At 42.5% G+C, this 16,591-nt stretch overlaps 1 protein-coding gene and 1 non-coding gene across 4 annotated transcripts in view; both read right to left on the bottom strand.

Moving 5' to 3' along the window:
* LIFR (LIF receptor subunit alpha) overlaps positions 1-16,591 on the bottom strand; it is a 78,937-nt gene that overhangs the window by 11,655 nt on the left and 50,691 nt on the right. For all 3 annotated transcript variants that reach the window (XM_053201353.1, XM_027075629.2, XM_053201354.1), the window contains 7 exons: positions 16,318-16,463; positions 14,735-14,897; positions 12,513-12,583; positions 9,012-9,225; positions 6,193-6,372; positions 3,474-3,575; positions 2,758-2,925 (listed from right to left, as the gene is read on the bottom strand). In XM_053201353.1, coding sequence (XP_053057328.1) covers positions 2,758-2,925; positions 3,474-3,575; positions 6,193-6,372; positions 9,012-9,225; positions 12,513-12,583; positions 14,735-14,897; positions 16,318-16,463 — 1,044 coding nt within the window. The remainder of the gene's footprint in view (positions 1-2,757; positions 2,926-3,473; positions 3,576-6,192; positions 6,373-9,011; positions 9,226-12,512; positions 12,584-14,734; positions 14,898-16,317; positions 16,464-16,591) is intronic.
* LOC113594928 (U2 spliceosomal RNA) lies at positions 11,263-11,458 on the bottom strand. Its single transcript, XR_003415420.1, has one exon. It is a non-coding gene; the product is annotated as a U2 spliceosomal RNA (small nuclear RNA).

The raw sequence follows: 16,591 nt of genomic DNA, 5'->3' as shown, positions 1-16,591 counted from the left end.
TGTTTCCTTTCTTGTTTTACTGTTGTTGTAACTGCGTGTTTTTGCCCTCATTTGCTTAGTGTACCTATTCCTAATTCTTCCCATATCCTCCTGTGAATATTCAACACAATTTTTCACGTGGCCCAACAACAAAATCCCAGTGCCACGACCAGCTCCCCCCAAACCCCTATGTCCCCCGGGGTCCCCTCCCCAGGGTGTCTGCTCCAGACGTGAGGCTTTCCTAGCTCCCACCCTCCTGGACGGGCCTGCCCCCCTTGCTTCCTCAGGATGATGGGCTCTTCTAGAGCCCCCTGACAAGGGGGCGGGCATGGGGGAGGAAAGATCTGCAGCTCTCCAGGTCTGAGAATGCCTTCGTTCTGCTCTCACACGGGCTGGAAGATTGACAGAGTACAGACTTCTAGGTTGAAAGATTTTCAGTCAGTATCTTGAATTTTCAGTCAGTATCTTGAATTTTCAGTCAGTATCACATAGCTGTGCTATCTTCTGGCATCTGGTATACTGTTGAGAAGTCCGAGGCCGCTCTCATTCCTGATGCCTCACACACAAGCCACTTTTCTCTGTTTCTAGGACTTGTTCTTTATCTATCAGGTGCTCTGGAAATTCATGACGATCTACCTTGGTGTAGATTTTTTTTTTTTCTATTTATCTGTGTACATTTACTCTATATAGCCTGGTCTTTCACTTCTGGGAAATGGTCTTATGCTCCTTCTTTGGTAATTTCCTTCTATTTCCCTCTTCTCTCTCGCAAGACAGTGCATGTCTCTGATGCTCCAACTTCCTAATCGTTTTACTCCAAAGTTTTCTCCTCTGCATTCATGTAATTTGGGGAAGAATTTCTCTATTTTCAATTTTCCTCTATCTTCTATTTAATTCTTTAAAATTTTCTTAGATCACATTTTTAATTTTGATGAACCCTTACCTATCTTCTGATTGTTCCTTTTTAGAACATGATGCCCTTTCAATAAATACAGCGCATCTCAACCACACAAGGATAGTTTTAAATTTGTTTCCCTACACTGAACCTGTTTCCTCTCATTTCTTCCGGTTTCTGTCCTCGTGTTAGAATCTTTCTCAACCATCTGGTTACCCCTGGCTGCTAGTCATGGTTAAGAGTGAGCCTCTGGAAGGTCACTGTGAATTGGTGGCGCTTACTGGTTGGTGGGCATCGCTTTATCACTGGTGGGAAATGACCAGGTCAATTTCCAGCCTTTCACTGGGACAGCCCCCCACTATCAGCACCTTTTGTGTCGTTCCTCAGGAACCATGTACTTTTTCCAAAGAAAGATCCTCCAATCTCGTCCAAGGAAACAGGCCTAGCTGAAGATGTCCCATTAGCTTCCTATTAGAGGAAGGAGAAGGCAGGGTGCTTCAGACACTGCTTCCTGTCATGTTCCCCTCTCTGGAGGCTCTCTGGCTCAGTTTCTCCAAAGAATAAACCCCTTGTCTTCAGGCAGAGGAGAGAGCACTCATGTTCACTACATGAAGTCGGTGCAGGACTTGGGGGTTCTAACTGCTTCTTGCAGACTTTCAATCACCCTCACTGCTCAGCCCATATCCATCCTAACCATCTGTCTCCAATCCTGGCCCCTACAATGAGTGAAATTATTTCTCACTGAAGCCTGAACGTCCACCTGGATTTCATGGAGCTCCGCTTTTCTCTAGGTCATGTGCCCCACGCCCATCAGCTCCCAAACATCCACATCCGGTGTACTCTCGCCTGTCCAGTTGCCTTTGTTTTCTTCTTTTAGTGACGAATCCACCACCTCTAAAGGGAAGTCCATATGCTAGAATTTTAGCTGATCCAAGTGTAAAATTTCTGAGCATTTAAGAAAAGTTTCACTAGACCTCTGGATGTTTGTAGAACTTTGTGTTTAGGATTTTTCTCACTCACAGGCAGTGGAAGGTTCAGGAAATGCAGACCTCAGTGATGTGGGGGAGGTACCCATGGAATGCAGCTGCTCTGGGAAGTAACCTAGCTAATGCCTGGTCAGCATCTCCATCCAGCACTGTTGTTCTCTACTTGCTGGACAGGCATTAAATAATTAAAATGGCTTCTTTCTGAGGAGAGGTCATTAAGGGAAATGAAAGCTCTCAAACTGAAAAGATGATATGCTTGTGTTATGTGGCTATGAATAGGAATCATCTGACTCCCAACAGAAATATAATTTAGGGAGAAGCCAGAGGTCTGCGCAAACATCTCTGTATTTGTAAATTTGAAAATTCTCTAAGGTCTTTGGACACATGCTTACCAACTGTCGAGGACTGACTGTACTTTTTAGGATCTAATGGAGACACACGTCCCCAGTCAAGTCAGTTAAGCTGGCCAGCTCATTAAGGCCCTGGTGAACTACACGGGTGGCTCTTTGTCACAGAACAGCAGACGCTCCAGAGCCATTCTTTGGGTTCCTGAGCTTTTCTCCTCATTATAATTACAGATGCTATGTAAGATGCTATGTTATGCATCATACAAGACTAGAAAGAGATGGTCTCCCTGCCCTATGGGGCTTATTACCAAGGGCCACAGAATAAATAATTTAAATGAACGGTGGTACATGTCTTTTATCACACACTAAAATCCTAAAATTCTCATATTCATACATTTTCATTTACCTATTTTTCAGACAGTTTTGGAAACAAGTATTAAGTTGCTCAGCAGAATTTCTTTTTCTTTCTTTCTTTTTTTTTTTTTTTCATGGTTAATGAGAACTTCTAGGAAGTACTGTTCTTGCTATACTCACAATCAGGTAATTTACTTACCGGATTCCAAACCCCTGATCTTAGATGTGTCTCTCTCTCCTTTTTCAAAGTAAAATAAATATCCTCTTAAAAAGCCTCTAAGCTCTTCCACAGGAATATCTTCCCATCTTACTAATATTGAATCTGCAGATGTGTCCTCAACAGTAAAATTTGGGGCAACAATTGGAGCTGTAAAAGGGAAAAAGTGGATAGTTAAGGGAGGATTTACTGATACGGAGCAAGACATCAACATTTCATGAAATTTCTATCCTCAAAAATAACTGCATTTGGACTTAGAACTTTATTCTCTACTGAGTCATAAAATTTCAGAAATTCTATCACAAGTGTCCTTCCTGTGAAGCTTATACACTAATAACTAGACACACAGGTGGAACCCAGGACACACACACCCAGGGAAGCGTCCTGGGCCAAGTCTGTAAGCGGTCACTCCAACAGACGGTCTCGAAGCTAATGGTGTTTTAAATGTGTTTAAGTGCAAATTAAGTACCTTTGACATCAAAATGAAGATCTGGTTTTCTCAATGGTGAAATTGTGAAATATAAACATTAGAGAAATGAAGATGAAGTAATCACGATTTTAAATTCATCAAATGAATTATTTTTCCTTCCTTGAGCTAATTATCTCCATTTAATCTATTTATAGAATTTACTCTTGCAATTGATTTCTATTTTTTCACATTACCTTGAACTCCAAGAAATCTTACCCACGTAACTTACCCAATTCTTCTATATATCCAATTATAGAACGCAGTAACTGATATCCTTGATTTCTGCACCCATACAGAAAAAAATTGTATCTTACACCCGGTCGAAACTGATCTACAGGGTGAACACAATTAACTTTAATAAGTACATATTACTATGGACATCTATTTTAGAAATATCCAGTTTATGCTAACTTATTCTGAAATTTCCAAAGCTAATTTTAAACAGATGTTTTCTTCTTCTAAAACAATACATCTGTATTTTCAAAATTGACAAAGTGAAAAGTGACCGAAGAAAAATTAAACAAATTCGCTTCTGTTGTAATGAACAGTATTATAATATGACATGACCTTGAAGGGAAAGAACAGTGATCAAAACTTGCATTTTGTTTCTTAAAATCAAGCAATGAAGACTTCTCCCCAGGATCTGGTCCAGGGTCAGTTTACTAGCAAGTCACAGGTCCCCATCAAGCCCCTGGAAGCCCTTCCCTGGCCAGTGTTCTCTCTCCCTCCTTGCTCCCAAAAGCAGACACTGACATTTCCGCCCTCCCTTGACGCTGCAGGGTGGAAGGACCTGGCCATAGAGTCAGCCTCTCTTTGTAGCATTACCATTCAGTGCCCTTGAGTTATTAACTTCACAAGACATGCAAGAGAAGATTCTTAACTTCAGTTAAAAAATCCCTTTTAAGATACCTCCTCAATACCATGCAACGTGAGAAATGTTGGGAATGGGTGGACACAGTATGGCCCATGGCCTAGAGAGGCTGGCAGAGTGGTGGGGGGACAGACGAATGGGGTAACCATGACACAATGTGCTAGACCACAGGGGTCTATCATAGGCTGTGGCACCTTCAATGACCAAATGAATTTAGGAATATCACGAAAATCCACCAAGAAGTGACATGTGAACAGGGCCTTAAAGGGCAATCAGGAGCTCACCAGTGGTGGTCTAGGGAGATGATACTGCTTGGGGGGAAATTCTGGTGTGGTGAGAGCACCAGATCTCCAGCTACATGCCCAAGGAACACCAGTGGGTCTACAAGCTCAAAGGAGAGATGGATCAACCTCTACAATCATTCTGCAACTTTTTTCTTTCGAGACAGGTGTACCTGAGGTTATTGTAATCTGCACGCACCCAGCGTTATGTTACAATTATGTGTATCAGTATTCTGTAGGGTTCCACCGCCTTAAGAAGAAAAAAAGCCCGAGTGGGGTTCCATGTTTTGAGGTCATAAGATAGAGAGGATAGTGGAGTGAGTACATAAAGGGGACAAGAGAAGTGCCTCCCAGCAACCATATATAATGGAGACAACTCCTGGCCTCCTGAGGCTCCCAACAGCTCTGAATGTGAATCCTGGTGCTATCCCACACCAGTTTTGTGACGTTGGGCCAAGCCACCTACTTCTCAGAGCCTTTGTTCTCTCAACCACACCGCAGGGCCTTTGCTCACCTGCCTTGGCATGGGAGGCTGGCCCTCTCACCCTACAGGTCACATGCTATCCAAGGAGACCCCTTTCCACACCACCGAACCTGCCCTAGTCCACCCAGTCATTCTCAAAGCCCAAGCGAGAAGGCTGGAAAACGGACGAGAGCTCCGGTGGGGTGCGCCAGGACCGTGGGAGACTCAGGCAGCTCCGTGGGGGGAGGAGGGGGCCCAGGAGAGGAGCTGGTGTGAGCTGGGCACTCTGATGAGGGAGGTATGCTCTAAGAAAGGATGAAGGGAACCACTGCATATTTCAAGAAGTGGCAAATAATCTCAACCGACTTGGAGTAATCTCGTGGGCGGGACTCATCTTCACCATTTGACAGTGAAAAGGGCAGGCAGGTAGCCCTGGTTCTCTGGGAGATAAGAATCAGCAGCTGCTTGCTCTCCTGAGCCTTGTGCCCATGTGAGGGAGAACCACGGCAACGGAATGACCTCGAGAAGCACCACCACCACTGAGCTACATGTTCCACAATTCCCGAGGGCAAAGGCACAAAACACTCATCAGCCACTCAGAAGGAACAATGATAGTGGAAAGGGGGCTGTAATTACCAAGGATAGGGCTGGCTTAGCCTGCAGGTTACCACACACTCCTCATGGCTGAACTCGAGACTGCTCATATCTAAAGCAGCTCACCTGGTAGGACTCACGGCTCATCAACAGTCAGACACTGGGAACGGCCCCCCAAAACATGCACGCACCATGCCCCTTGCCACACGGGTGCCCCCATGCCGTACACCAGCAGTGATGGCTGCGAGTCCTTTGTTCTCGGCTCTGCCTAACCCCTCAACCTGCACCCTGAGCACACGATGAGTGAGACCATACTACTTAGGGTTCCAGTCTTTTTTCTTCAGGAGCACTTGTCCTTGGTGTTACATATTTGACACAATCTTTGGCGTTAACATTCCACTTTTTAGATGTACTGTAATTTACTCATTCTCCTGTTTGCTGTTTGGGTTTTCAATTTTTATGTTTATAAATACCACTGTGGTGAACATTCTTACATGGTATCCGATGTCACTCTGATTATTTCTTGGAATAAATTCTCAGACAAGTAATTACTAGATCAAAAGATATGAACCATTTCACACACACATGGCTACAAAGCACTTTCCAGAAAAGTCACACCAATTCACAGTGGTGGTGGTGGGGGGGGGTGGGTGGTCACTCATTATACCCAGTCACACCATATACTGCCGTTTAAAAATAAATTTAAGAACTTTCATTAAGAGGCATGAGTTCATCTTACCAGATTCTATTACAGCTTCAGTGCTGTTGGAAGGGACTTTTTTCCAGTCCATGAGGCAGGGCTCGGCCCGAGAGGAGTTACACCACTTAATAACATAGTCACAAGTCATGCTGGGATCGTAATTCCACGTGAGGAGAATTCCATTTCCCATCCCGACAGCCTGCTCTACTTTGAGATCATCTTCAACAAGAAAGAAGTAGGGTTTTACTTGTATTAAAAACAATAACATACGGTAAATCTCATGAAAACGGGCAGGAGTTAGAAAAATTACTTCACTGTAGAGAAATTTGAAAATAGTGCTCAAACTAGATAAATCTCTAGCAAAGTTTAGAAATGTCGCTCTGTTATTTCTGTTGTAGAACAGTAATTACCAGTATATACAGATAAACTCAGAAGCTGGAGAAAGTAATAAAGAGCACCCAGGATAGACGGTGACACAGCAGGGCTGGGATGTGAAGGTCAGCGTCAGGAGGGATGGGGCTGAGGGCGTGAGGGCACTAGACAGGTGCAGCAAGGCAGGGGGCAGGCATGCCGGAGGCAGGTGCAGAGCACGAGTGGACAGTCCTAACCTCTCCTCTCCTCGTCCACTACAGACATGAGCCCCATGCCAGCAGGCAGAGGCATGTGCCTGCAACCCCAGCCCGGGGCACACGGAGCAGGAGCACAGTGACACGTGGTGAATGAGCAGATGGAGCAGACCTGCTCTTCCTTTCAGGCCCATGGTGGGAGTCAGGGCGCCGGGGGGCTGCAGGGGTTTCTGGAGAAGGTGTGAAGAATGGGGAATCTGCTAAAATGCAGTGGGATCAAGAGCTGTGGGACGGAACAGCCAGTGTGGGCAAAGGGAGGGGTGAGATGCAGAGGTTGGTGGGAAGGGGGCCGTGCTGAGGTTCTGTTTCCCCATCCTGCCAGATCCCAGCCCAGGGATAAGGAAGGCCCAATGTTGGGGGTGAGGATTGGGTAGGTTAGGCCGAAATTTCCCACAGTAATGGGAGAAAAGACATAATTTCTGTAACTGATTTATATTCAAGGGTTTAGTAAAAAAGTCAAAGAAAGGCTTTCTGGGGGAAAAAAAAATTGTGCTCATAAGGCAATTACTACCTAACAAAAGATAGCAATTTGGTTTAGAATTCAGAAGACTTTGGATTTAACATGTTTGGGCCCAATGTGATTAAAACCCCACAGTGTAAACTTGCTCTGAGGCCCAAGGCCGCCATCTTGGGAAATCCTCAAGGCACACTGATTTCTTCTTAACTCTCTAGGTGCTGATGCTAGACCACTGTTAGTTCCATAAACTGCCACCTTCCGAAGGACACAGGGAAAAGGCAGGAATATAGTTCTTAAATTAAAAGACAACACAGCTATTGCTTATCATTATAAAGCAATGAAATACAGACTCTAAATCAGAAGTGTTGGTGTTCTCTTCTGTGTGTCTCTCTTTCCTTTCCTTTTTGTGCTCACACTGCTACCTGGAGACCTCTCTTTCTGGCGTGTGCTGCTTCCTGGGCTCTGTGTTGCGTGTCTCTGAAATGTATGGCGCCTCCCCTCGTCCTTCCTAATTCCCCTGAATTGTTGACTGAAACAAAGCAAAGAACCAGCTAAGTTACAGGCAGTAAGAAACTGCCTCAATCAAGAGTTGAAAAGATACTCAGAGGACCCCAACCGGACCAACTTTTCTTCCTTTAGGAGTGGGTGGGCACAGATAGGAGACCCCATATTGAGGCAGGACAGCAAAGTGGGGGAGCAGGGAATGACCTCAAAGAGGAATCAACCGGGAAAAGAGGCAGAAGTGGCTATTTAAAATTCCCAAGTCTAGAGCTATCAAGGCGGCCAAGAAAGAACGGACACATGATTGGGAATCCATAGTATTTAAAGAAAGGCAGGGGAGTCTGGGTGGCTCAGTCCATTAAGCATCCTCTTGATTTTGGCTCAGGTCACAACCTCATGGTTTGCAAGATCGAGCCCCATGTCAGACTCTGCACTAACAATGTGGAGCCCACTTGGGACTCTCCCTCTTCCCCTCTCTCTGCCCCTCTGCCCTCTCTTTCTTGCTCTCAAAAAAGAAACTTTAGGGGCGCCTGGGTGGCTCAGTTGGTTAAGCGTCCGACTTCAGCTCAGGTCATGATCTCACGGTCCGTGAGTTCGAGCCCCGCGTCGGGCTCTGTGCTCACAGCTCAGAGCCTGGAGCCTGTTTCAGATTCTGTGTCTCTCCCTCTCTCTGACCCTCCCCCGTTCATGCTCTGTCTCTCCCTGTCTCAAAAATAAATAAACGGTAAAATAAATAAATAAATAAATAAATAAATAAACTTAAAAAAAAAAGGCATTAAGTTAATTTCAAAACTGCCCCAGTTACTTTTTCAAGCTTATATTGATGATATATATTATAATAAAGACGTTTGTTGGTAAGACATTACCAACAAAGTGGCTACTTAAAATGAAAATGTTGTCCTAGCAGTGTGCAAAATAGCCTAGCTAATACAGCATCAGCTCTCACGGTCTTGGAGAGAGAAATGAAAACGGTACTTGAGTAAGTAGTTGAAACATTTCCTATGAAGAGTAATCTACCACCATAACTCTCCAACATTATGCACTAAAGTAACTGGGTAATTACTTTATCCATCAGTAGATGTTTGGAGTCAACACTAATGACTGATGACTGCTGTCTCTCAATGAATTCGGGACATTAATCTGCTTGTTCCTCCTTTTGCATCAGCAGCAAGAGGGGATAGGAGAAGAAAGCTGACATTATGAGAGCAAACCACCTTTAAGATGCTTCACTCTAATTCCCTGTTCTTATGTACTACGTTATCTTAAGTACTCACCGTTTGGAATTTCCATACTAGCTATTTTAGAAGGTGGCGATGAACCAACAGAATTTTTTGCCACCACGCTGATGATGTAGTCGTTTTTATCAAGTTGTAGTTCTGCCTTATGTTGAGGATCAGGGATCTCAGAAAGGGACTGTGTCTCCTCATCTAGTGAACATGACACATTATAGGAAAGGATTTTCCCATTAGCTTCGTTAATGGGCAAAGGCTATGAAAAACAGAAAAATAAATTCTGTCAAGAAACCTGCAAAAAATGGCTATGTGATGAGGCAGGCCCACCCATCAAGTCTAAACCAGGTACTGCATTAATCACAACAAGGTAACAGTGGAATAGATGAAGCTGTTAACAGTATAAAACACAGATTTAAAAGGCATGAGACCAGGATAAATCAGGAAAGTGATACTGAAGAAAAACTATACTTACCGTAAGCAGTAAGAACACACAGAAATTTAAAAATTAAGTAAATACAAAACAGCATTTAGCCTCATTTTTCAGACGCAAATGAAAAAAGTAGTAAGAATGACTGCTCTACCCAGCAAAACGTCAAGAATTATGGCATGAGGGACCCCTGGCTGGCTCAGTCAGCGGAGCATGTGACTCCTGACCTCAGGGTTGTGCGTGTAGAGATAAATAAACAAAACTTAAAAAAAATTACTACATCATAGTTTTATGTAAAAAAAAAATTTTTTTTTAATGTTTATTTTTGAGAGAGAGAGAGTGAAAGCTGGGGAGGGGCAGAGAGAGGGAGACACAGCATCTGAAGCAGGCTCCAGGCTCCAAGCTGTCAGCACAGAGCCCGACGCGGGGCTCAAACTCACAAACCGTGAGATCATGACCTGAAGTGGGACGCTTAACCGACTGAGCCACACAGGCGCCCCTGTGGCATCACAGTTTTTAGAAAATATTTACTGTTTTATCAAACCAGTACATGCTCATCACCAGAAAATTTGGAAATTATACAAAAGTTAAAAAAAAAAAACTATAAAATGTTCCCATGTCTATCTCTTAAATACTTTTGCATTTTGATACTTTCTTCAAGTTGTTTTTCTAAGATGTAGATTTTTTAACATTGTTTTAATCATTCTATACATCTTTTTTGCCTTTCTATAATATACTTGTCTATAATATACACACTTTAATGGCTTTATATTTTATGTAGTATTTTTACTAGTTGACCTGAATATTCCTTAAATAAATGAAATTTAAGTAGTTTGCAATTTTTCACAATACTAAGATAATAGTTGATGCACCTTTCAGTGCCACTTTTCATTTTCATGGTTAGGATTAATTCTTTAGTATGGATTTCTAAAGTAGACTTACTGGGCATGAGGAAACATTCAAACTTCTTTATTTATGGAGCTAAACTGCTTTTCAAAACCACTGCTCCAATTTATATGATGACACATGGAAGCCTCTAATCCAGACAGACCTTGGTATCAATGTTCTGCTGAAGGGGCGCCTGGGTGGCTCAGTCAGTTAAGCATCCAACCCTTGATCTTGGCTCAGGTCATGATCTCACGCTTTCGTGAGTTCAAGCCCAACGTCAAGCTCTGTGCTGACAGCACGGAACCTGCCTAGGATTCTCGCTCTCCTCTCTCTGTGCCCTCCCCCCCACTTAGACTATGTCTCTCTCTCTCTCTCTCTCTCTCTCATTAAAAACAGAAACAACTCTGCTGAAAACACTGCTCCACAACAGGTCCTCAGTGACTCTCCGATGACCTGTTCTACCGTACCCATTATCATCCCAAGATTTGTGGGCTTCATCAGATGATGCTGACTGCTCACTCTTTCACAGAACCCCCTCCCTCGGCTTCTGCTATATTATTTTCATCTGGTCTTCCTGCCCATCTACCCTTCCCACTCTCCTCTGCTGGATCCTCTTCCTTTGCTGGTCCTTTTATGCTGTTTTCACGTAGGGGTCCGTCCTTGGCCTCTCTGCACCCTGCATGCTCTCCCTGAGTGATCCCAGTTACATGCTACTCAAAGCTGTGTCTTAGCTCCGACTTCTGCCCCGAACTCCAGAGCCTTACATCAAACCACCACCTATTAGACTCTGCTTGGATATCCCACTGGCACAGATTTTTAAAAACAGATTTAAAAAATTCAACCCCAAACAACTTAATTTTCCACCCAAATATGCTCGTCCTTGACAAATGGCAGAACCATCCACCTAGTCACCAAAGTTACAATCACTTCAGTATTTTTAAGCTTCGGTTAAGCATTCGTCTAGTTTGAACAACATTACAGATTTTCTCTATACCTGAAGTAATGGTTCTGCAGTACCAGGCTGATGTGTGAAATGGACACAGCAAGCTCCTATTCTGTCTTATGATTCCAAAAATCCATGTGTTATATTGTTCTCAGATAGAGGACATATCAGATACTAAACTGTTAAGAACAGATACTACACTTGATCTTAGCCAAAAGGCTGAGAAGTGATATACTGAAGTGACTGTATCATCGTTACTATATTATCATGAAATGTGACAGACAGTTGTTGGGTAGCCAGTAGATTTTCTAATCAAGAGTAAGGGAGGGGGGGCACTTGGGTGGCTCAGTCAGGTAAGCGTCCAACTCTTGATTTTGGCTCAGGTCATGATCTCACAGTTCATGAAATCAAGCCCTGTGTCTGGCTCTGCACTGACAGTGGGGAGCCTGTTTGGGATCCTCTCTCTCCCTTCCCCTTCTCTCTCTCAAAAATAAATAAACATTTAAAAAAATGAGTAAGAGGGGTCATATACAACCCACCACAAAGCAACAGAACTTAGAGTGAACTTGCACAAAGACTCACTTCACTCAAAGTTGTACTGACATCAAATTTTTGCAAAAATAGTTTTACTTTCAACAACAGAATTCCCTAAAGAAATCCAATTATGACTGTTCTTATAATATCTGATGTGGAAAACAATGGTTTTTGATGTCTGCAAATCAGATAAAGAGTACAGCAACAAAAACGGTTGCTCTAGTAGAGAAAAACTGTGAAAACAGAATGCAATTTACACTGTATCTAAAATTTTTACAAAACTTTACAACTTAATTTTCCACCCAAATGCAAAAATTTTAAGTGGCATATAATAATGCAATTTACTTAAGGGAAACAAAGTACACACGAAATACGTAAAAAGTTTCCTATGTGTTCAAGATAAAAAATGTAACACCAACACAACTGAGATTCTAACTTGTGGCTTCTTGAGGTGTTTCTGGCTGAAGTGACAGACGTGGATGGAATTCATGAAATCCTCAGGTCCTTTCCAGTCCTCATGAAATCAAAGTAAAGAACGCTCTGATCCGAGAGAGAAGACCCTCACCACACTGGCCGTGGTGATTCAGTAGTGATGAGGGGTCTGGGGGGTTTTAGTACCAGGTTAGATTCTCAGCAGTGCTGCAAAGAGCCAGTCTGGGAAATCCAGTCTCCTGGAGAACCCAAGTACCACACGCAAGTTTAGCATAATATAATCATTTAAATATCTAAGGAAAAAAAATTGGACATTTACCTTCCAATAGATTATTAAGTTTTTTCCATCAGAACTCCACTCTCTCCAAGTATCTGGTCCCTTTGAAGGAACTAGGAAAGAGATTTAAAAGTTAGCATTCGAAGACATGTACGGCATGTCAGTTGAGACTACCGATAATTGAGACAGTGGCGCTTGAGATTCTTTTCTAGGTTTTTGGAATTCTCCATAAAAATGTGAAGCAGTTCAGTGGCTTCTACTTAGAAGTGAAGGGATGAAACAGCCGAGCTCTCAACGTCTGCAAGACATAAGGCCCCTTCGAGTGGATTAAAATCACCCTTCAGGCCTTACCTGAGGCTCGTGCTGCTCTGGCTCACATCTTCCCACCTCCTGCTGCTCAGGTAGGCTCTGGCCGAGCACGGGCTTCCTGGTGCCCCGCTCCTCCAATGTGTTGAGGACACCTGCCTCAGGCTTCCTGAGCTCTCTGTGACCTCTCTTCCTGTGCGCAGAAGCTCTCCTGCCCTGGTTCCCCGTGTAGCTTGCTACCTCACCTGCTCTAGATCTCAGCTCCAATGTTACCTTAATAGTGAGGTCTTTTCCAGCTACCCTATTTAAAACTGCAACCCCTCTTCCCCCATCACTTTGTTTCCCTAGTCCCCTTTCTCGGCTGTATTTTTCTCCCAACATACTATGTTTAAAATTTTACTTCTAATCCTCTAGCCTATAAACTCCATGGGCAGAGACTGTTTCATCCACTGCTATATCCCTGGTGACTAGAACAGTCCCTGATACATGGCAGGTACTCAATAAGTATTTGTTAAGTGAATTAATGCTGTCATCTTAATGAGGTGTGAATCAAGTGTTTCCTCTTGGCAACAGCAGCTTGTCAACCGAAGGCAAAGGCCCCTGTGGTAGCCAGTCTACAAATGACCAATGACATTGGTCACGCCTCCTGATATGCCTGCCTGTGTGGTCCACTCCTACAATGTATCAGCATCAGCCTGTGTGACACAGAGCGCAACAGACACGATGGCTCCTCCCTTCTGAGGCGAGGCCATAAAAGGCATCGTGGAGGCACCATGGTCTCTCTCTCCTCACTAAGTCTGGGTGGAGCTAGCTGCCATGTTATGAGGCCACTCGGCAGCACTATGGAGAGGTCTGTGTGGTGAGGACCAGCCACTGAGCGAGCCATCTTTCAAGCAGATTCTCTAGTCCTAGGCAAGCCTGCAGCCCCCACCCACATCCACACTGTGGCCTCACAAGAGACTCGAAGCCAGAGATACTCAATTAGGCTGCTTCTGAGTTTCTGACCTAAACTCATCGTGAGAGAATTAATGTTTACTGTTTTAAGCCCCTGAATTTTAGGGTAACTTGTCAGGCAGCAATGAATAACTAACACTCTCCGTCTCTGGATTCATGCATGGGATTCCATTTTGATGATCCAAACCACCTGGACACAATATTGCAAAGCCCCTCTCACCTTTCTAAGCTTCCTTCCTGTGGAGAGGCAAAGTCTGGATCAATACCTATCAGTTTGTGTTTTACTGTTCATTAATTTTTTGGAAGAAGTTTTACACGCCCCCCCCCCAAGTTATCTAGTTTAAATAAAGCTTTTGCTATCTTTTACTGAATGACTCCTGAAAATTATACCTATTTTTAAGTTTTTTGTTTTTGATTTTCAAAGCTGACATGTGATTAATCAAGGATAGAATCTCATTCTGTCTTTGGAAATTATCATACTCAGAAAACCAGTCAACTAATTTTGCGCCTATTCTGACCTATTTGGTGTACTGCAGAAAGAGTAGTTCAAGACCCGTGGCCCCATCCATTTCTCAGGCCTAGGTCGCAAACAAAAATTCCAACAAATTCTCTTTATCAAGAATTGTCTTCAGCAAACAGAACTGAACAGAATTAAAACAGAATTAAAATTCTAGGAAAAGGAGGAAAAGACTGTGAGCAAAATCACCCCGTAATCTTAGCACAGTTTCCAGTTTGTTTCCTCTGCATCATTTTAGGACAGCTGCAATCATCCGGCAGACAGACCTAGAGTTTCCCACACAACACGGGCCAAGTAACTGTCCACACTATCCCAAACCTTAGAGCCACCATTTAAAATGTCTGGATGACATTTTACGAGCAGATACTATATAATTACACAATTCGAGTGTTCTCCTTTTACTCATTTGGTGACATTAAAAAAAAAAAAGTTGTAAAATTTCAGGATCCCTAGTGATATTTAGCCATAAATCATTTAGTTAACTTACTGGCTTCTGTGGTTAAATATTTTTTTTCATTGCTCCATTTGCTCCATTTCCAGAAAGTTTCAGCAGAACAGCGAATCCGGAAAGTATATACAGTATATGGGTTTAACTGGTCCACAGCTACAAGATAACTTGAATTTTCTACTCCTCTGACCGTGACATTCCGCTATTAGAGAGCAAATAAATATGCAAATGTATGTATAAGTAATGTCATGTGTTTAAAAACACACATTTATACACACATACTTTTTTTTGATAAGAAAGCTGCCCAAATTTGTCACATAAATCGACTAAATGTCCACCTGAATTTGCCTTTAGAGCACTAAAGTTAGTTCAGCCACCAAAACATTTTAATTTTTACGTAACTACCAAATCGGTAAAATTATGCTCTGCAACAACAACCAAACAACTTCGGTGTCATTTTAATCCAAATACTGGATCTAAGTAATAATGATCAATTAAATTATGCAGAGAAGATGATATAAATTTTGATCATCGGTCAATGGCTAATGGTAATACAATAAGCCTTAATATATGGTAAGCCTCAGATTTACTAATCTAAGATGACCTTGAGGATTTAAGTACATTAGTCAGGTATATCTGGAAGCTTCGAGGCAGGCATCGTCTTGTGCATTTTTTAATACAGCACTTAGAACCTCTAGTTTGGTGTTAAACATGCGGAATATTCAACAAATTCTTATTTAAATTACATAAAAAATGAAACAGTTTAAACAAATTTGGGGATGTGCATGCCTCAGGAAATCCTCTGAACTCCCAATTACAAAGCTTTTGGGGTTATATTTTGGCATCTGAGTTTTGTAGCAACCATCAATAAGCTTCCAATGAATATTTTCATTACAGTCTCTTTTATTTGGGACTTAGCACAAATTACAAGACGGTACAGTATTAAAGTCAACCTTAAGTATCTAAACGGTATTAAAAAGTCATGCTCTCACTTACTCACTTGTTCCTACTGCTGCACTTGGCAGTCTGAAACCTTCTCTCTGGTGCTTATTATTAGTCCATTAATTCATGCTGGCGGCTATGGCAAAAAACTACTCATTCATTCACAAATTTACTGGGCACTAGCTATGTGCAAGATGCTATATGAGACCTGGAAACAACCTAATAAAAGTGCAACTCATGTTCTAATAATATCCAGCATTATAACTGTGTTCAAGTACTAAATAAAATGCCGTTATTACATTGATGTATAGTGCCTTAGTTCTTAGTAAATCTCTATAATAAATAACCTGAAAGCCTATGCATATCAATTTACACAATTCTTTAAGTTTATTTATGTATTTATTTTGAGACTCTCTCAAAGATAAAGAGAGAAAGAGAGGGGCAGAGGGGCAGAGAGGCGGGGGGAGAGAGAATCTCAAGCAGGCCCCATGCTGTCAGTGCACAGCCCAATGCAGAGCTTGATCCCATGAACCGTGAGATCATGACCTGACCTGAGATCAAAAGTGGACGCCAACTGACAGAGCCACCCAGGTGTCCCTCAATTTACTCAATTCTTTTTGAAAACGAAGTATTTTATCTAAAGTAACCTCAAAGCAAGTCTACAGAAGAATCTTACTCACCAATTCTTGTACTGCGTTAGTTTTATTAATTTCAATTTGACATAAAAGTTTAATCTTTGCAAAGTTGCCCGGTAAATGCCAGGAAAGTATAACAGCTGTTGAATTAATATCCTTCACTTTGATTGAAGTAGGAATACGAGGATAAACTGTAAATACAATTTGTAGAGATTTTTTTTTTTTAATTTTTTTTCTTCAACGTTTATTTATTTTTGGGACAGAGAGACACAGAGCATGAACGGGGGAGGGTCAGAGAGAGAGGGAGACACAGAATCGG

The sequence above is a fragment of the Acinonyx jubatus genome, chromosome A1 (assembly GCF_027475565.1).
Source record: "Acinonyx jubatus isolate Ajub_Pintada_27869175 chromosome A1, VMU_Ajub_asm_v1.0, whole genome shotgun sequence".
Taxonomy (NCBI): domain Eukaryota; kingdom Metazoa; phylum Chordata; class Mammalia; order Carnivora; family Felidae; genus Acinonyx; species Acinonyx jubatus.
The sequence above is the reverse complement of the archived record's forward strand: the minus strand, read 5'-3'. Positions and strand labels throughout refer to the sequence as shown.